The 22,414-nt window shown below is 31.6% G+C and overlaps 1 protein-coding gene across 34 annotated transcripts in view; it reads right to left on the bottom strand.

Moving 5' to 3' along the window:
• LOC101896394 (calcium-activated potassium channel slowpoke) overlaps positions 1-22,414 on the bottom strand; it is a 200,434-nt gene that overhangs the window by 105,718 nt on the left and 72,302 nt on the right. For 24 of the 34 annotated variants that reach the window (XM_020036250.2, XM_011293618.3, XM_059125402.1 and 21 more), the window contains exon 7: positions 18,393-18,484. The exons of 5 other annotated variants lie outside the window; for them this stretch is intronic. In XM_020036250.2, the coding sequence (XP_019891809.1) occupies positions 18,393-18,484 (92 nt within the window). Of the gene's footprint in view, positions 1-8,074; positions 8,167-18,392; positions 18,485-22,414 lie in introns of all 34 variants that reach the window. 5 more of the 34 variants (XM_059125405.1, XM_059125401.1, XM_059125403.1 and 2 more) reach the window with 1 other exon arrangement.

Genomic DNA, 22,414 nt, shown 5'->3' with positions numbered 1-22,414 from the left:
AGCAAAACTATATTTTCGGTTTTGATTGAATAAGCGTGCGAATGCTTTGCTCGTTTTTTGTTCGAAAATGCCGAGCACTCTTTTTATATGGAGGGTATTAAGTTTGTTTAGACCCAACAAAGTATATACACGGTGAAATGAAAAAACTGCAGCCAACTTCAGACTGCTGTCATTTCTAAGCCACTCGTCCGACAGATTTAAATGTGAATAAATCTTTAGTGTCTCATACCATCGCTCGTTACCTTGATACTGGTAGCGTAATCCGGCGTCAAAGAAGTGAACGAAAGAAAACAGCAACATCACCAGAAAAGATATGGTTCGAAAAGTAAAGAAGCTACTTGATCGAAACCTGCGTCGCAGTGGCCGAAAAAAGGCTTGTGAGCTGAACATATCGCAATATTCCATTCGGCAAATATTGAAAAATGAGCTCGGGGTAAAGCCATTGAAATTCAAAAAAGTGCAAGAACTTACATCGCAACGGAAAGAAAATAGACTCAAAAGAGCTGCTGCTTCGCTTGGCCGTTGTCCAGCAGTTTGTAAATAAACAAAATGATCATGTTTACTTGCCAAAGAGGTCACCTGAAAATGTGCAAACTTCGGTTGGCCACCAGAACTCGGCCATAACAGCCGATGGTCGCTCTCCGCTCACGTTAATCGACCGTGGCATCAAAATAAATGACGAATATTATCGGGAACATAATCTGGAGGGTGAATCAAAGCCTTGGGCAAGCAAACATTTTGGCCGCAGACCTAGGACATTCCAACAGGACTCAGCAACATCGCTCTCAGCACGCGACACCCAAGAATGGTTACAAAATGAGGTTCATCGCTCATTTCCAGCGCACAATGGCTACCAAAATCTCCGGATACCAATCCGTTGGACTATTGTGTCTGCAGTATTTTGAAAAGCAAGGTTGCCACCAAGAAATACCAAAGTATCGATCACCTCAAGCAAGCGCTTCGCCGGGAATGAGCCAAAATATCGCAGAGCAACATTGGGGCAGCGTGTGACGGTTTCATTGGCCGTTTGAAGGCCATAATTCGTGACAAAGGTGACCAATTCGAACAAATCTAAACATATTCTAAAATTTGATGCTATATCCGACATTTTGTGCTTTCATTTAATAAGATTTAAAAAAAAGGTAAAAATTATGGCTTTTGACTTTGTTGCAGTTTTTTATGTCACCCTGTATTCTCTTTTAATGTTCCCTGAACACCCAGATATAGTCTTATAAAAGGGTATTTACATAGAAGTTCATAAAGTCATCCTAAAAAAGGCCAAAAGGCTTTCTAATATAAGTTTTCATCTTAGAGGACAAAAGCTCGTCTTGTAAAATCCGGGAGGACCTTCTTGTTGATGACCAAAATCCAATGTTTTTTTATCGAAGACCAATGGGCTTTAGCATAGAAAATCATATGTTCTTCTCCATTGAAAATAATAGGTCTTCTTATGATGGTAATACCGCTCTCATGTGGAAAATTAAAACGTTTTCTCAAGGTGCGTAAAGAAAAAACGATTCGAGGTAATTGAGGATTTTCATTGTGTCAGAATGTGTCATATACTTTTTAGGGTTAATAAAACCCAATGTAGATAGAGAAAGAAACATTTGCACCTCCTTCTTTCTCATAAAACTTTGTATTTCTCCATTAGGTGGTTTAATTTATTCGACCACCTGTGTAAACTCCAAAAGTAAAGAGTATATTTCGAATTGTGAATTACACTTTTCACCTCTCGTTTATTGTGAATTGTACTCTTTGCCTATTACTACTCATACACTTTTCTTATTTTCGTGTTTTATATATAATTTTATTCCAATCCTTTTAGCTATTCGTACCAAAGACATGTGACGCCTAAAAGTATGCTCAACATAATATAGTTTTGTCATACTATGATGTTCACACGATGAGGGAAAGGAAAGTGGAGTTAAACTAGATAAATGAAACATTTTCTTTGGCTTTCTTTTCCAAATACACAGTTTTCTTTTTGGAAAATGTTCTTTATATAGAATATATTTATAATTCCAAGAATATTTATTAGTTTCCTCAATTTTACAGTTAATTGTATATGATTTTTATTTATTAATTTAAAAAAACTCATAACAATCATTATCTATAGACAACTTTTTCCATTGAATTTCGTTAAAAAAATCTTAATATATAATTAACTAAAGGCTAATATTATTTTTTTATTTATTTATTTATTATTAATAATAGTATTATTATTATGTTTATTATTTTATTTATTATTCTTATTATTTTATTATTGTTATCATTATTATTATTATTATTATTATTATTATTATTATTATTATTATTATTATTATTATTATTATTATTATTATTATTATTATTATTATTATTATTATTATTATTATTATTATTATTATTATTATTATTATTTTTCATTTTTTCTGTTCGAATAAAGGCTGCGATTTCTTGGGGACAAGTGTATGGAACTAAAACAAAAGGCAGATCTAAACGATTGTGTGTGTTTTTTGTTAAAAATAATTGTTACCTTAAAAAAAAAACTTGGTAACATTTTGTTTTAAAATAAACAATATTCAATATTTTTTTATTATTATGTCAATATGATTTTGGTTACGGAAAAAAGTGTTTTCTTAGTTTTAAATATCATTTAAATGGAAAAACTGGTATTGATCTAAAACGAAATAGCTAAAAAAACGCAACTACTTAGTTAATATTAATATTATTGTTGTTGTTACAAAAAAATCGATACTGATGATATTTGAGATTATGATGGGCGAGAGAAAGAGAGAGAAAAAATAATACAACCTATATTTGTATATATTTACATATTTTTGGTAGGCTTGGTAGATAAATTTTTTATTCTATTTTTTCATTTTTTTTGGAAAAATATGCGTGGCTGCGGCATACAGTCTGTGCAAGCAAACAAAACTTGAAAAAGTGGCATTAATTTTGGAAATATATTTTTTTTTTTAATTAAAAAAAAATATTTATTTGGATTACTTTGAAAAAAAAACAGTTTGGTGATTGCTTAATTTATTATTTAAAAAAAAAAAAAAGTTGCCAAGAATTTATTGTTTATAAAAATGTAAATAAAAAGGAATAAACTAAAATTATGAAATATCAGAGAGATAGAGAGAGAGAGGGGGGTAAACGAAACTAATGAAATTATGGGGAAACTAAAACAAACATTTAAGCTAGAATTTAATAACTTGAACTTGTTGTTGATGTTGTTAATCAAACAAAACAAACAATCGAACAAACGATTTTTTTTGCTTTAAATAGTTTTTATTAAAATTGTAACGCAACTACGGCATAAATATATTTTATTTGCAGTTTTAAGAAACAATAAGAAACGATGATAAATAAAAAACACAAAAGCAACAAACAGAAAATGAAAAAAATATTTAATAATTAAAAATTACAACAAAAGCTAGAAAGAAAATTAGAAACTAAATAATGCAATTAAAATAAAAGTAAACGAAAAAGAAAAATAATTGCATAAAGTCAAACAATTGATTTTTCATTTTTTGGTATTTTTTTGCAAATAATTGCAAATGGCTGGAAAAAATCATTGTTGGGCAATGTTTCATTCCAGCCATTCCGTTTTTTTTTTTTTTTTTTTTTTGAAAAATCGTTGTCAATTCCAAGTTGAGATGAAGCAAAATTATTTTTGCTTTTTTGATAAAAAATGCTTGCTAGAAAAAAACACAGTTTCCTTTAGTTTTTAAACATTTAAAAATACAAAGTCATGTTTCAGTTCTATTTAAAACGTTTCAAACTATAGACCAAAGGTGGTTGGTATTTTCTTCGTTTTTTTTTTTTTTTTTTTTTTTTTTTTTGGTGGATCAAAATAAAGAGAGCAATTGATTAGCAATGCTAAAGGGGGGTTGTCTTCGTGGGGACCAAAAGCAACTTTAGTTACGGTGTCTTGCAATCAAAATGTTTTTTTTTTTCAAATATTTTTTTATTACAAAACGTTTAATCTGGATTGTCTACAATTCAGATTAAATTCCTTGCTTTATAATTTTTATTTATTTATATTCATTTTTTTTTTTTTTGCAAAATCGATTCATCGATTTCTGTGGTAACATGTTTGTTTTGTTTCAGTTTTTTCTACTAACCGAAAAAATTACTTATTTTTAAAATGGAATTTTGTGTAAGAAACAAAAAATAGAAAAAAATAAATAAATGCTTCTGTAAATTACTTAGAATGAATGCCGGTTTTCTTTTTTCATTTTTGTCGGGACATAAAATTGAAAAAAAATAAAAATAAAAAAAAAAGAAAAACCAAAAAAACTACAAAATATTATGCCAAACTTGAAAATATGTAAGTATTTACATGCATCATCATGAAGGAAATTCCAAAAAAATTGGAAGGGGGATCAATGTTATTGCAAAACAAAAAAAAAATAGCAAAAACAGTTAAAAAAAATAGTTTTATGCTGTGCTAATGGACCAAAAAAAATCTTGCACAGCAACCTAAATATGATCCTAATTGGAGGAGATATCTGTCATATTTTGCAGAAAAAAGCAGTGGCCAAAAAAACAATAAATTCTTATTTAACCAGTAACTCTGCTTCAAGGTTTATCTATTTGAGCTAAACTTCGAATCGTACAAATTTTTAATATTTAAAAAAATAATTAAATCAAAAAGCATAAAAAAAATATATGGGCTTTAATCCTCAAAATAAGTTGATTCTAATTGTGGCGCCCAACGCAGGGCAAAGCCTATATCCATTTCAATTATCTCGGAAAACAAGCGAAAATATGGGGATTGGGGTATTTCTATTTGAGCTAAACTTCGAATCGGAAAAATTTTTAATATTAAAAAAAATCAAATCAAAAATTGTCTAAGAAGCCTAACACTTATATATTTGGGCCTTAAAACTCCAAAAAATTTGATTTTATTTGTGGCGCCCAACGCAGGGCAAAGCCTATTTCCATTTCAATCAGCTCGGAAAACAAGCGAAAGGTATTTACCCACAATACAATATCCTTTCACAAATATTTCTTCCGAAATTTTTAAGACTTTGACCAAAATTATTAGCGTTTTTGGATTATTGAAAAAAATTAAAATTTGTTTTATTTGGAAAATTATTTTAGTAACATACTTAGTAGTAACATACTTTTAATGAAACATAATTATTTTCAATTACATTTTCTCTCCTGATAACTTGTTTAGATTACACCGCAAATGTGTATTAAGTCTGATTAAGTGGCGCCCAACGTGGGTCTAAAAACAAATTATGAATAAAAGGAGTTTCTTGCCAATTATTGCCCTTCTGCTGTCACTGAACATTTTGAAAATGTGAAAAATAATTAATTTGGTCACAACCTTACTTTCTGAAAATGTGACATTTACGGCGCCCAACGCGGAGCTCCGAAAACTTGTAGTTTCCTAATATATGTTCTCTCTTTCAAAACCAACCGATACCATGTGTTATTTTCATAGTAACTGTGACCCTAGCCTGCTCAAGTAACGTCCAACGTAGGTTTAAAACAAAAAATAAAAAAAGATTCTTTTCAACTATTTTCCACTTTTTGTCTCAAAAATGCACAGAAGAAGTTCTATGAGCGATATATGTATATATCTTTAATAGAAATAGTAATCTAGGACGCAACCTTACTATCTTATAATGAATCATTTGCCTCGTCACTGTGCGGCGCCCAACGTGGGGTCGCAAAAAGAACATTTATATTTCCTTAACCATTTTCGTTTTGCAAAGTTAGCTAATAGCTTATTAAAATTTCATCTTAAATGTGACTTTATACTGTGGCCTTAAAAAGTAGGCCCCAACGTAAGTCTAGAAACAAAAAAAAACAAAGAAGGTTCTTGTCTATGATTTTCCTCTTATTGTACAGAAAAAGTTCTATGAGTGATATACAGTAAAAAATGAACTATTTTTGGCCACTAGTCTAATCACTAAGCGGCGCCAAACGTGGGACTTCAAAAAAGAAACAATTTATATTTCCTAATCAATTTTCATTTTGCAAATCTGACCTATAGGTTGTTCTAATTTAATCTTAACTGTGACTTCAGTCTGATGCTGTGGCGCCCAACGTATGTCTAAAAGCGTTGAGTAATAAAATAGGTTGCTTGTCTTTTATTTTTCTTCCATCTTCTCATAACTTCCCAGAAAAAAAATCGTAACTGTAACCTGAAATTCGTAACTGTAGCCCGATTAAGTGGCGCCCAACGTGGGTCTGGAGACAAAACAAAAATTAACAAAAAAGGTACTTGTCAATAATTATTCTCATATTACACAGAAAAAGTTTTATGAGTGATATAAGTAATGCTCCCAAAAAGAAACAATTTATATTTCCCAATCTATTTGTATTTTGCAAACCTCTCCTACAACTTGTTCAAATTTCATCATACCTCTGATATTATCTTAAGTGGCGCCCAACGTAAGTCTAAAAACAAGAGTTAAAAAATGAAGGGTTTTTTTCCATTATTTGCTTTTCATTTGTTTGATTTTATTCAAATGTCATCATCATGTCTGATGAAGTGGCGCCCAACGTAGGTCTAAAAACAAAACAAAGGTTTTCGACTATTACTCCTATTTGTTTAACTTGTTCATATTCCATTGGAACTGTAACTTTACTCTTCAGAAATGGCGCCCAACGTAGGCCATTAAACAATAAAAATTTTGCCTTGTATTTTTTTTTTTTCAAATTAAGATTCTTTGAAAATATTAACAATTTTGGCCACTACAACTCGAATATTATTCCCCTTTGTTTAACTTCTTCAGATTCCATTGTAACTTTACCCTGATGAAATGGCGCCCAATGTAGGTCTTTAAATATTAAACAATAAAAGAAGTTTCTTGTATTTTAATTATTTTTTTTCAATGAAGATTCTTTGGAAATATTATATATTTTGGCCACTACCTTCTTTGAGAAAATTATAAATATTTAGGACAGCAAAAAAATGATTTTTGATTTTCGATTCTGAAGCACCCCGGAAAAAATAAACAAAAAAATAATAATAATATTAAAGCCAAGTTGTGAAGGATGATGAATGAAAAGTGATTTACAGAAGAAGTAGTAGAAGGAAAATGTATAACCACCAGCAAAATAAGCAATATAATTCCGATTTGATTGCACAATTATAGATATGGGGGAAAAAACACCACTTAAAATGAAAACAATAAAACAGATTTAATTATTTATTTATATTTTTCTTTTTTTTTTCAAAGTTACTGACAAATTTCTAATAACCCTATTTTTAAAATATTAAATGTTTATTGTTTGGTTTTTATTATTTTTGTCTTGTATAAATATTATTTTTATTTTTTTTTAAACAGAAATTATAAATAACACAACACACATGCCGCCAAGAAATCAATGCCTTTTTCGATTTTATAGCCAGGTAAATGATGATATTTGGAAAGACCAATTTCACAAACCTAGGTTTTGGTTTGTTTTTTTTTTTATATTTTTAGCCTTTAATTAAATTTTTGAATATCTAACTGGATTTTTGGTTCATTTTTTCCATTTCTTATCATTTCATAATTAACAAAACATTTTGATTCAAAAACTATATTTAAACGAAATAAAAGAAAAAGAAGAAGAATTTATAACAAACAACAGGTAGTACAAACAAACAAATGAATATCAAATGTTTGAATATGCAATTGTTTTCAATATTTTTTTTTTTTTTGTAAAATAAAAATTAAAACTTTTAACAAAAAAAAAAACAGAAGGTAATCAACATTGCTGAGAAAAGTGATTTCACTGAAATCACTTCGAATCACAATGCAGCATTTGAAACTCAAAACGAAAAAAATATGGAACTTAAAAAATTAAAAAAAATATATAAATATGTATATTGGTTTGTGTATATAGTATTGTAAACTAGACGAGATTATGTGAATAGCTTTATTGATTAGAATTGTTTTTTTATTTAATTTATCTATTGTTATTCAGAGAAAAAGGCGGTACAGCTGCTTGTTTTTTTTTTTTTTTTTTTTTTTTTTGGTATTTTTTTTTTTTTTTTTTGTTATTAATTTTTTTGGTGGTGGTTGTGGTGGTGGATTTTTTTGATATTTTGTTGTTGTTGATTTATTTTTTGTTTGGTGTGTACCTTTTTCTAGGATCCTTGCTATATGTTCCACCATATTTGCTTCTTTGGGCAGCCAGTTCTGTGATTTCTGGTATCCAACTAGCGAACACAGCCTATATATCGATTGATGTATACACACATATATATATTTATTTATATTGTAGTTATATATAATGTTGTTGTTGTTGTTATTGTTGTAGTTAATGGTAACAATATTGATTTCAGTTTATATTCTTTGCTTCGTAATACGAAAAAAAATATTCTAATTCTAATAATATTTATGGACTGACAAACTGACTTCATTGTCATTCTCATGGGTATTGAACAATACAATTATGGAAATTATAGTCTAACCCTATTAAAACGCACACATACTTGTTCCAATCGCATTCACTCACACACACACGCACACCTACTCATTTGTATTTGTACAATTACAGCAGTCCATAAATGGATTTTCTCAAGGACCCCAACTATAACCCCTTTTCGTTAGACACACATCGCCGCCATAAACTTAGTTATAACCAATTATAGATAATTTTATTGTCACATTGAAAGCTTTTTTCCATATCATTTTTTTTACTTTGCCTTATTTTTAAATTAATATATATATATATATATACAAAACACTGCCTTTTTTATACAATTTAGTTTTGAGAAAATAGCACACACACACACACAGATACACACACATAAATAAAATGACTGATTTTTGAGACGAAATAAAAAAACTTTCACACTCACACTTCCATTTAAAAATAATAGTTTTTTATACATAGTAAAGGAAAGTAATTAGAAAAAATTCTGAAATCTTAAATTATTTTACAACCTTATTTTGTAGGGAAAATATTTCAAATATCAACAAAGAAAATCTACAAAATCATTTTGGAGTTAATCTAAAACGGAATAATTTAAAATATAATGAAATAAAAATAAAAAAATAATAGAAAAATAAAAGAAAATATTGCTCGAATGCATTTTCTCTCAATAATTTCTAATTTTTTTTATAAACAATTCTAAATTATTTAGGATATTGAACAACTGCAAGTCGATAACTTCATTCGGATAAGGCCAAAACATTTATTGCATTTTGCATTCTACTTTCACGCCTAAAAGTATGCTCAAGTATTTATGTTTCTTAGACAACCATACATTCACCAAAAATGGATAGCTTACTTTGAATCACTTCAATGTTAATAATATCAACAAATTTAGGAAAGCGTTCCAGTGTCAATTCAAAAGCGTTCCATAATAAAATATAAGTGTATACGTGACGACATCGAAAAATACGCCAACAAATTAGAAAATAATATTCAGTGTAGTGTTGTCGCCAAATGTATACCCTCAGCCGATGTTCGATTATTTAAATATATTTTGACTTATGTTATGAATATTCAATTTGTTGACCCTCTTTGGAGTAGGTTCCCAAGGAATGGGCCAATATTGTTCACTTCGTATCGGACCTAAATAAATATGATATAAATATTCCGACTTGTCAGTTTTCGACTATATTGGTTGATCCAATCAATTTAAAGAGGATATGTGATAACTTTTAGAAAATATTAAAAGTTTACGCGAGGTACCACATACAGGATGAGATGAAAAAATTGCAACCAACTTCAGACTGCTGTCATTTCTATGCCACTCGTTCGACAGCTGTAAAAATTATTCCCTTGACAGCTCATTATATTGTTTACAAGCATACAAAATCGTTTTGGTGAGAATTTTCCAGAAAAAAAGTTATTCGTGATGGAATTCAGGCGTGATAGTGTGATTACTTCATAAAACCACAAGTGGCTATCGTTAGAGCATTTAAATGTGAATAAATCTTTTGTGTCTCGCACCATCACTCGTTACCGTGATACTGGTAGCATAGCCCGACGTCATGGAAGTGGACGGAAGAAAACAGCAACATCAGCAGAAATGGTTCGAAAAGTAAAGAAGCGACTCGATAGAAACCCTTGTCACAGTGGCCGAAAAATGGCTCGTGAGCTGAACATATCGCTATATTCCATTCGGCAAATATTGAAAAATGAGCTCGGGGTAAAGCCATTGAAATTACAAAAAGTGCAAGAACTTACACCGCAACAGAAAGAAAATAGACTCAAAAGAAATAAAGAGTTGCTTCGCTTGGCCGAAAGTGGTGAACTGAAGAATTTGGTTTTCTCCGCAGCAGTTTGTAAACAAACAAAATGATCGTGCTTACTTGCCAAAGAGGTCAGCTTAAAATGTGTACCTTCGGTTAGCCACCAGAACTCAAGCGCCGGCCATGGTGATAGTGTGGGCCGCCATAACAGTCGATGGTCGCTCTCCGCTCGTATTAATTGAACGTGGCATCAGAATAAATCCAGAATATTATCGCGAAAATATTCTGGAGGGTGTATTAAAGCCTTGAGCACGCAAACATTTTGGCCGCAGAACTTGGTCATTCCAACAGGACTCAGCACCATTGCACTCAGCACGCGTCACCCAAGAATGGTTACAAAATGAGCGCACAATGGCCACCAAGATCACCGTATACCAATCCGTTGGACTATTGAACTTCTTAGATATTTAAAATTTTGACCCTTGTGAGGGAGATACCAGAAGGAGTGGACCGATATATTCCTTCTTCATACCAGACCTTGCATTTATAGAAATATTGAGCTGTGTCAAGTCTGAATGAAATTGGATGTTCGCTTTTTATGAGCTTCATGGATACGAAACCCTTTGAACCCTTTGTGGGGGAAGTACCAGAAACGGTGCGCCGATATATCCCTATTTCACAATAGACCTTAGGCTATTGGATATCGTCCGTTTTCACACCTGACCTAGCACTGATGCAAATACTACGATTTGCAAACTATTTTTTTTTTTTTTTTTTTTTTGGAAATGTTGACCTTTTGTGGGTGAGGACCCAGAAGGAATGGACCGATGTTGGCCATTTCCAAACTCGATCTAAGTTTGATAATAACATGTATATCAAATCGGATATTCCCTTCGAGAGTTAATGTGCGCATCAGCCAGACAGACGGGCGGACCGACGACATTGCTAGACCGACTCCAAATGTGCTGAAACGGAATTGGTCCGAAGATACCTAAGGCTTAACACCGTTATTTTGATAAGGCGTGATGATGACCTATCAAATGATATATACCCTCTCTAGCCATATGGCTAAGGGTATAAAAAACAAACTGTTCAATAAATTTAGGCTATGATAGAAAATTGTCTTCGTTTGTTTTGCAACTAAACAGTTTCTACTACTTTTGTAATTTTTTTATATTTTGCTAAAACTCCGTTCTGGTACACCAAAAAGTTGCAAAACGTTAATTTCTCTTTAAACAAAAAAGGGCGTTCTTTTATACTGTTGCATATTCTCTTTGGAGATTTGGCTAGGTTTCCGTTCTGTACTTTCGTTCCGACTATTTGGGCAACACAGTTCTCTTCGAGCAAATTTAATGTTTTTCTTCTTTACTATATAATATTGCAAAAGGGCGGGAACACAACCTATGTCCAACCAATCCTCCTGAAAACCATTTTTCTTACATTCCACCTTCTCTTTTTTTCAAACGTATGACCCATTCTTTATATTTTTTTTGTCAGCATTTGAGCAATATTTTCTTAAATATAAATTGAACATAAACTTTAAAAAACAAATCAAACATAAAATTAAACAATAATTCAAACTTAAGCTAAATAAATCATTAGAGGGGGGAGGAGAAAGGAAAAACAATTAACTAAATGACATATTCGACATTGGTGATTGATTTATAGATAAATACCAAAAAAATACACCCTACTATTTAGACACTCGCTAACAGTGATCAATGGCTGGTAGATAACCTTCGACAGTAAAAGAAGAGAAAAAAATTAAATAATATTCGTAATGCGTGACCTTTTCTATTTCGTATTCTCCCCTTTATCACACAGTTTGCTGTTCGTACGAAGATTTTGTGTTTTTTTAGATAATTGCAAATAAAATAGTTTTCTTGTTTCAGTTTTAATTTTAGACTCTAAAAAACGTTTCATACTCTCTACACTGAGTGGAATAGTTGGGGGGATATGTACGAGGAGTTATGACAGAGAATACAAAAAAAAAAAACAAATGGTGAGAATTAATTAAATGAGAAAGAAAACAAGGATGGATTAGGGAGTAACACAATCAGCAGTGGCGCAATAAAAGACTTTGAGATATGTGAATGTGAGAGAGGGAGAGATACATGGCGTGAGAGATGGATGGTTAGACAAAAGAAGTCATGAGAAAAATCAATGGGGAAAACGTAAACACAACAAATTCTAGTTTAGATGGGTTTCTTTTAAAGAATTCAGATCAAATTGTCAAATCACAACACTGAGAATGAAATTCCAAAAAAAAAAGTTTAACAAAAACTTAGTAATGGGCACAAACTCTCATTGAATCGAAAAAGATTTGTTTTAAACCTCAAAGGGAAATAAATTTTGAATTTAGTTCGGTGTTGTAGATTTGCTGTTAATATTATTGTTAAATATATTTTATAGCTTAAGAAAAGCTTTTAATAGGCTTGTAATTGGTTATATTTAGTTATACAAAATTAATATGTTTTAAACTGTTAAAGCTCTTTTTATAAATCAAGCTTTGTTACAATCTTGTGTTATATATAGTAACTATTGTAAAGCTATTTTATTTATTGGGATTTTTATAAATAGCAGATTTATGTTTGGTATATATATTTTTTATGGAGTTTTCAAATAATTTATAATAATAATTTTCTGCAAAGCACAAGCCTTTCTTAGAAAGCTTCCACATTACTTTCCGTGGAATATTAGCTACAACTTTTTAGATTTTTTCAGATTTTGCATCACTGTTAGTTTAAAGCAAACACTTTCCATTAATAACCTCTACAAATTCGAAAAATATAGGCAGATTACAAAATAGTAAAATTGATCCTCATTTGATTTCTGGGGCCTTTACCCAATACCCAAAGTATTGACTTTAATCTTCTATTCCCATACCTAATAGGCTTTCAAAATATAAGAAACAAAATAAACTAGAAAGCTTGCGTGATTTCAAAATTATTGGAAAGGGAACTAATTTAAGGTTTTTATTGAGTTTATCCTTTAGTCCGAGAACTTCCATCACATTGTGGTCAATCTAAAGGAGTTACGATTAAAGCTGGAAAACTATAGATATTCACACTTTTAGATAGTTTCAATAGTTATATTTGAAAATATCGATAACTGACGATACTAACGACTATTTAAAGAATCTGGTTTACCTATGGCTTAGAGAATATAACAAAAATTTCTGTGAACTGGTAAAAAAATTGGAGATAATCGGTCAAAATTTTAATATAACTCCCACCAAATTGAGCATGTTAAAATTATTCCAGTCTCAGCTCCTTATATGGCTTACATGCGTACAAAAGCATTTTGGTGAGAATTTTCCAGAAACAAAAATTTATTCGTGATGGAATTCAATCGTGATTGTGTGATTTCTTTATATTTGACTGGAAAACCACAGGTGGCTATCGTTATAGCACTCCAGCATTTGAATATTGATGAATTAGCTCGGGGTAAAGTCATTGAAATTCAAAAAACTGCAAGAACTTACACCGCAAAAGAAAGAAAACTCAAAAGACTGACGATACTAAAGAGTTGCTTCGCTTGGCCGAAAGTGGTAAACTACTGAATTGAATTTGTTTTCTCCGTCTCCGATGAGAAAACATTCGTTATCCAGCAGTTTTTAAAAAAAAACAAAATGATCGTATTTATTTGCCAAAGAGGTCAGCTGAAAATGTGCACCTTCGGTTGGCCACCAGAACTCAAGCACCGGCCATGGTGATGGTGTGGGCCGCCATATTAGCCGATGGTAGCTCTACGCTCGTAATAATCGTCCGTGGCATCAGAATAAATGCCGAATATTTTCGCGAAAATATTCTGGAGGGTGTATCAAAGCCTTGGGCAAGCAAAGATTTTGGCCGCAGAGCTTGGACATTCCAACAGGTCTCGCACTAAGTACGCTCCACCCAATAATGGTTACACAATGAGGTTCCTCGCTTCATTTCCAGCGCACAATGGCCACCAAAATCTCCGGATACCAAGGTTGGCACTAAAAAATACCAAAGTGTCGATCACCTCAAGCAAGCGCTTCGCCGGAAACGAGCAGCGTGTGACGGTTTCATTCGCCGTATGAAGGCCGTAATTCGTGCCAAAGGTGACCAATTTTCTAAAATTTGATGCTATTTCCGACATTTTAAAATAAGTCCACAATGGGTCTTCTATTGAATGATTACCATCTATGGATTCTCTATAAATAGAAGACGTTCTATCATGTCTGAGAGATGGAGGACGCTCCACAAATCCTTCTTATAACCAACCATAAATATAATTCATTTTATTGGTAGAATACCTTTTTCTTTTCTATATAAAGGAGACATTTAATTATTTCCAAAAGAAAGATCTATAGATCTTTGAAAAATAATAAGTAGACACATATTTTATAATCATGTATTTAATTGGTAACTAAAACTTTGCTTACTAACGTTATGTCTACTTTTACACATATAAGGCCTACAACTCAGATCAGATCTCTCTAATTTAGGAGAACAAATATTTATAATTTACAAAGAAAAGTTTTTGCTTTAAACTAACAACTTTAAGATATTTTAATTTTCAAGTTATGTCCATTTAAAACTTTCTTGTTACTTCAAAGGATTATAAAAGCTTTAATACTTTTAAATATATTCTAAAAAATTAAAAAAAATCCAATATCTTCTTCGATTCAAATAAATATATTTTAATTTGTTTTTTATTTTCAAATGAGAACTACGGTGTCTTATATAGAGAGATAGAGTTGTGATGGAGTGTCTTGAATTCAAATATTTTGAAAAAAAAAATATTCGAAATAAAACAAAAAATGTCATTACGATGTAGTTAGAATAATAACAAGAAACAACACTCATTTGATTTATCAACGAAATAACGAATTAGTTTTATTATTATTCTTTATTTTGTTGTATTTTGTTTTTGATATTTTTATTATTATTTTCAGTTTTATAGTTTTTTTCAACAGGCTCTCAAACGCACTAAAAAATCTAAACTACCTGGTGGTGGTGTTGACGTGGTAATGATGGTTGTGGTCAAAGTGATGGTGAAGTAACGTCTTAAAAAAAATATAAAGTAATGTTCCATGTGGGCAAATTAAATGGTTGATCCCTGTCCTCAACACAAGTTGAGCTTGTCGAAATAAGATGACAAAAATGCACATGCGTTTGGAAATTTCTTGGAATTTTATTTGATAGCGAAATAGGAAATTATTTCTATAATAAAAAAATATATAAAATTTTTAATTATATAAAATCATTGATGTGTGGGTTCATTCCATGTCAAATCAAAGGGAAACTATCTGAAAAAAATTATGTGGAGCGCTTTTTATTCCAGGTGGAGCTTTCATTGGACAAAATATGTTATGTCAAAAGTGCAGTTAATGAGAGCAAAATGAGAGGGAGAGAGATATTTAGACAGTTGTAAACTAAATATTACAACAAAAAATATGAACAAAACTTTACTACTCTTCTGAAATAATTTACTTGAAAAATCTTACACCTAACAAAGAAAAAGATTGGCAACTCCATTTCGCTTTTTATAGCCTTCACCTTGCAAAGGAGGGTATATTAACTTTGTCAATCAGTTTGTAACATCCCTAAATAAATAAAGTATAAATAATCATCATAAAATTCTAAGTCGATTTAACGAGGTTCGTCTGCCTGCCAGCCCGTCTGTCTGTCTGTTGAAATCACAATACAGCTCACATTATTTGACGTAGAACTTAAAAAATTGGCAGAACAATTTGTATTGTGCCTAGGATGGTTGGTATTGAAAATGAGTCAATTTGGTGTCTGTGGTTAAGATATGGAGAAGGTTTTGGGAATTCCTCCTATATTTGTGGAAAACGTTTTGGAATATCAGCCCTATAACGGTACGGTATATTCGGTATTTTGATGATTTTCACCACATTTTTCCACATATTTGTCAAAAAATTGGTATTTGTTGGTCATAATGGGTCCTAGGTCCGGTGGCGAAACATGGTATGTGTAGGTCCACGTTTTTGTATAGTCCCCACATAATGGTACCTTCCGATATTCGGTATTTTGATGAGTTTCACCACATTTTTCCACAGATTTGTCAAAAAATTCGTATTTCTTGGTCATGATGTGTTCTAGATCCATTGGCAAAATATGGTATGTATAGGTCCACGTTTTTGTATAGCCCCCATTCAACAACACCACCCGATAGTCAGTGTTTTGATGATTTTTGCCACATTTTTTTATGGATTTGTCCAAAAATTGGTATGTGTAGGTCGTAATAGGTTCTACCAGCTGTGGCGCAACATAGTATAGGTTCACGTTTTCGTATAGCCTCCACATAATGGTACATCCTGATATTCAGCATTTTGATGATTTTTGCCACATTTTTCCCCGGACTTGTCTAAAAATTGGTATTTGTAGTTCATAATGGGTTCTAGCTCCGGTGGCGGAACATTGAAAATATAGGTCAACGTTTTCCTTTAGCGCAAATATAACGATGCCCGCCGATACTCGATATTTTGATAATCCTAGTGACGTTTACCCACGAAATTTGATAGATGACAATCCTTAAAGTATAAAATTGGCTGTGAAGGTTCACGTTTTGGTATGGCCTCCATACAAAGGCCTCACCCACTTTATGGTTTTTTGAAAAGTTTGACAGCATTATCTAAATGGTCTTACTGGTATTTGTAGTTTAAAGTGGGACACGTTTGAATTCATATACTTTTATACAAATATGTTTTCTTTACCGAATGGTAGAGTGTATTAAAAGTTCGACCCGGCTGGTCTTGTTGCACCAATGGAATGACAAATTAACAAGTTCTAAGAAAACAGTGTTATTTCTTCCACTGATGCTTCTTCTTATTACAGTACAGTAATTGTTCTTTGAGCAACAACTCTTTTCCCACTCTCCTTGTGTGATTGTTGCTATTCTTGTCATATTTGTATTTATGCTAGTGAACACTGAAGATACCCCACACAAACACTGTTCCTTTTTTACTCTCTTTCGATTATCGATTAGCAATACGATATCGGTTTTCTACAATAAGCAAACCAGAGAAAGAGAGTAACACAGACGAAAGAATATCAATGAACAGTGTTCGTGTGGGGTATGTTCAGTGAAATGAACAGTGAATGATGCTGTACCGTTTCTCACATAAAACGGAAAACAATTTATTGTGTTTATTTCAATTAATACAAAAACATTCGGCCCGTCCCAACTTAACACTGTTCTAACCTATTGCAGAAGCTTTAGCCGGTCTTCATTATTTCTTAATTTATCATACTCTAAAGAGTGTTTTTGACATGGAATATCCCACATAGCTTAAAAATGTAAACACAAAAAGATTTTAAATAAAAGTGCATGATTTCAATCTTCAATTGTTCTACTGTCACGTTTTATACGAAAATTAAAAATAAAAATCCACAATGGGAGTAGAAAATAAAAAATTGTTAACGAAGTTTGTTTGAAATGAAATCGGGTTGGATGGAATTTGAAATGGATCGTTGTTGTAATATTTTGGTGAAATATACGTGGAATATAAGAAGAGTTATGATGGATAGTGTCGAAGTTATATTTCGATGATGTTATCGGTGAGTATAGTTAGATAGATATCTTAACTGACTGGTTTGTTGGTTGTTTTTTATTTTTTTTTAATGCTCTACATTACAAAGAACCAAACAAAATTAAGGGTAACAGACTAATGTCGAAAGAAATTTTTACTTTAAGTCCATAAAACAAAATCAACAATCGAAAAAAGTAAAAAAAAAATTAAGAATTGGTGCTAAAACACAATAAGAAAAATAATTAATGTATTAAAGAGAGAAAGGAATGGAGGGTGGTGGTTGGGGAAGGATGGCTAAATCATAAACCATAATAAGCATTAATTTAAAAGGAAGTTTATTACAAAATTTTTGAAAATTATTTCGAAAATAAATAATAAAAATAATGTTAAATATGAATTTTTAAGAAATGGGATATACAAACGAGGACAAAAATAGGGAAACAAAACCAATGAACTCCGTGAGTAATAAAGAGAAAATATAACAAAGTGATGAATGAGAGTTGTTGGTTGTTTTTTTTTTTTACAAATGGGTTTTTTAAGAGAAATATGCAAAAGAATACTTAGGATTGAATTGAAATTTAATATTAAGTATGAATCATGTTAGTAATGATTTTGAAATGATTGTATATTGTTTTGGGTTTTATTTTCAGTTCAATTTTTTTAGTTTTTGTTTTTTTTTTAATTTTATTTATTTTTTTCTTAATTAAGTTTTGTTTATTTTAGACTACCTCTTTCCGTGTTCTCTTTTTAGTTCGCCGCCATATTTATTGCCACTACCAACAAGTTCAATAATTTCCGGTATACTGCTGGCAAACATTGCCTAGAATATTCGATTTGATTTCATTCGTTTTGTGATATATTTATTAATTATTTAATTATCAATATTATTATTTTTTAAAATATAAAATGCATTTGTCAAAAAAAAATTATTGTAAAAAAATTGTTATTGTATAAGAGCGTAAGAAAAAAAAACATAATACACACAAAAGGGATGATTTGTTGTTAGTAAAATATCTCAAATATTTTCCTTTGCAGGGGGTTGATTAAAGTTTAAACTTTCAGTAATTAAAAATATATAAAAATAAATAGAATATGATAAGATCGATTGAAACCGACTATAACTTTGCAATCCAACACCATTCAAATAAAAAAAAAATTAAAAATTGTTTTATTTAAATAAAAGGACTTAGGCCTTCTAAAGCCAAGATATCGGAAAATGGACAGAATATCTTCATCAGGTCATTATATATAGAAAATATTCAACATTAATAAAAATATATATTTTTTTTATTTAAAGAAGGGATAAGAAAACTTTTGAAAAGTCTTTTATGGTAGAAGGTCTTCAGTTGGTCTTCTGTAGCATAAATGAATTTTGACGCATTTGTGGGGGAGGTACTAGAAAGGGTGGTCCGATTTATTCCATATTCACATCAGATCTCGTATTAGTAGAAATAATGAAATGTGTAAGGTTTGATGAGAATCCGGAGCTTATTAAAAGCTTTTAAAGCGTGTTTTGTTTTTCGAAAATTTTACCCCTTTTGTGGGGAAGGAACCAGAAGGATTGGTCCGCTATATCCCATCCTCACACCAGATCTTGTGTCGGTAGAAATATTGAGATGTGTAAAGTTTGATGAGGATGGAATTCTCATTTTAAATTAAAAGAGGGTTTTTTGTTTTTTAACAATTTTGACCCATTTAGGGGGGAGGTACCAGACGGGGTAGTCCGTTATATCCCATCTTCACACCAGATCTTGTGTTTCTAGAAATATTGGCATGTGTGAAGTTTGATGCGAATCGGAGGTTTATTTCTCGATTTAAAGGCGTTTTGGTTTTTTAAAACTTTTACCCCTTTGAGGGGGAGGTACCAGAAGGGGTAATCCGTTATATCCCATCTTCACACCAGATCTTGTATTGATCGAAATATTGGGATGTGTGAAATTTGATGAGAATCGGGAACTTAGTACGCATTTTAAGAGAGTTTTGGTTGTTCAGAAATTTGACACCTTTACGGGGGAGGTACCAGAAGGGATTGTCCGATTTATTCCATTTTCTTACCAGATCGTGTGTTGGTAGAAATATTGGAATGTGTGAAGTTTGATGAGAATCGGATTCTTATTTCCGATTTTAAGGGGTCAAAAATTTGACCCCTTTGTGGGGGAGGTACCAGAAGGGGTGGTCCGTTATATTCCATCTTCACACCGGATCTTGTGTTGGTAGACATATTGCCATGTGTGAAGTTTGATGAAAATCGGATTCTTATTTCCGATTTTAAGAGCGTTTTGATTATTCAAAATTTTGACCCCTTTGTGGGGGAGGTACCAGAAGGAGTAGTCCACTATATTCCATCTTCACACCCGATCTTGTGCTGCTAGACATATTGGCATGTGTGAAGTTTGATGAGAATAGGGTATTTATTTCGTATTTTGTGAGAGTTATAATTATTCCAAAATTTTACCCCTTTGTGGAGGAGGTACCAGAAGGGGTTATCCGATATATTCCATTTTCTTACCAGATCTTGTGTTGATTGAAAGATTGGCATATGTGAAGTTTGATGATAACCGAATGCTTATTTCGCAAATTAATAGCGTTTTGGTTATTCCAAATGTTGACCTCTTTGTGGGGGAAGTACCAGAAGGAGAGGTCGGATATGTCTCATCTTCACACCAGGTCTTGTGTTAGTAAAAATATTGCCATATATGAAATTTGGTGAGAATATAAGAGAAAATGAGCATTTTGTGAGAGTTATAATTATTCACAATTTTAACACCTATGTGGGCAGGTACCAGAAGGAGCGGTCCGGTATATTCCATCTTCACACCGGATCTTGTGTTGGTAGACATATTGGCATGTGTGAAGTTTGATGAGAATCGGATGTTTATTTTTCGTTTTTAGAAGGTTGTGGTTATTCAAAATTGTTACCCTGTACAAAATACTTTGTACATACTTTTGAGTGCGGTTGAGGCGCTGGGAAAAACTAGCAATAAACAATAAATATTCAAAAATTACATATTTCCCAGCCGCCATAAAATACCACATGTGAACAACTCGTTGATCTTGTGCGCTGACGCATACGATAATGTGTCAGATAATAAAGGTTATGACCCACACGCACAGATATCGATGCGCTCAGCAGATGCACAAGATCACTTGAATGAAATGTAAAACAGCCCTGCAATGTTCTCCATTCAATATTAGAATAGATAAGAACAATTGTGTGGCTGCGACTAGGTTAAGTTAGATTAGTTTCAGTAGTACGTAAGAAAAATATTTTCATAATAAAAACAGAATTGAATCAACAGCCAAACCGTTCGGTTGGTTTTCTCTTCTCATTCATACCCCTTTGAGGGAGAGGTACCAGAAGGGGTGGTCCGATTTATTCCATTTTCTCACCAGATCGTGTGTTGGTAGAAATATTGAGATGTGTCAAGTTTCATGAGAATCGGATGTTTATTTTTCGTTTTAAGAAAGTTTTGGTTATTCCAAATTGTTACCCCTTTGTGGGGTAGGTACCGAAAGGGGTGATCCGCTATATCCCTTCTTCACACCAGACCTTTTGTCTGTAAAATATGGAAAAGTGTAAAGTTTGATGAGGATCGGGTGTCTAATACGCATTTTTAGAGCGTTTTTTTTTTTTGTTATTCCAGAATATGAGAGAAAATGAGCATTTTGTAAGAGTAATAATTATTCAAAATTTTGACCCCTATGTGGGGCAGGTACCAGAAGGAACCGTCCGATTTATTCCATCTTCACACCAGATATTGTGTTGGTAGAAATATTGGTATGTATGAAGTTTGATGAGATTTGCATTTTTATTTTCGATTTTACGAGCGTTTTGGTTATTCAATTTCGAGCCCTTCCGCGTGTCTTCTTTAAATAGAAGCCCTTCAATAGGCCATCTATGGCTATGAGACCTTTAATATATTTACTTTTTCCAGGACCTCTACCCAGAATCTGTGGATCAAATGAAGAGTTCGGACTTTTTAAATCAAATTAATTGAATTTTTGGTTGGGCTTTATTGCCATATTCAAATTTGATATAACTTCAGACCTTTTATACATAAAAGAGGATATTGAATTTTAACTTTTAGGGAATGGTGTGGAATATTTAATACTTAGTTGAAAACTAGATCTGTATGTTAACAATAGATCTAAAAAAAAAAATTATATATATGTACAGTGGCTCACATAGTTTTGGGTGAGGTCATAATTTTCAACAAAACCCAAAAAACAAAAAAAAAATTGAATTTCAAAATATAATACCATAAGAAAATGAGGCCTCTACATACAACCAAGGAGCCCAAGATTTGTAAAAAATCCCTAAAAATTATCTATATATACAGTGGCTCACATAGTTTTGGGTGAGGTCATAATTTTTAAAGAAACCCAAAATAGGATATAAATCTAAAAAATAAAAATTAAATTTTCAAAATATAATACCATAAGAATATAGGGCCTCAACATACAACCATGGAGCCACAAGAGATCCAAAAGAAATCCCTAAAAATTATCTATATGTGCAGTGGCTCAAATAGTTTTGGATCAGGTCATAATTTTCAACAAAACCCAAAAAAAAACTTAAAAAAATATTAATTTCAAAATATAATACCATAAGAAAATAGAGCCTCAACATACAACCATGGAGCCACAATAAATCTAAAAATACCTACAAATTAGCTATATATACAGTGGCTCACATAATTTTGGGTCAGATGATAATTTTCAACAAAAAACAAAAAAAAAACTTAAAAAA

This window comes from Musca domestica, unplaced genomic scaffold (assembly GCF_030504385.1).
Source record: "Musca domestica strain aabys unplaced genomic scaffold, Musca_domestica.polishedcontigs.V.1.1 33, whole genome shotgun sequence".
NCBI lineage: Eukaryota > Metazoa > Arthropoda > Insecta > Diptera > Muscidae > Musca > Musca domestica.
This window is presented reverse-complemented; position numbering and strand designations above follow the sequence as displayed.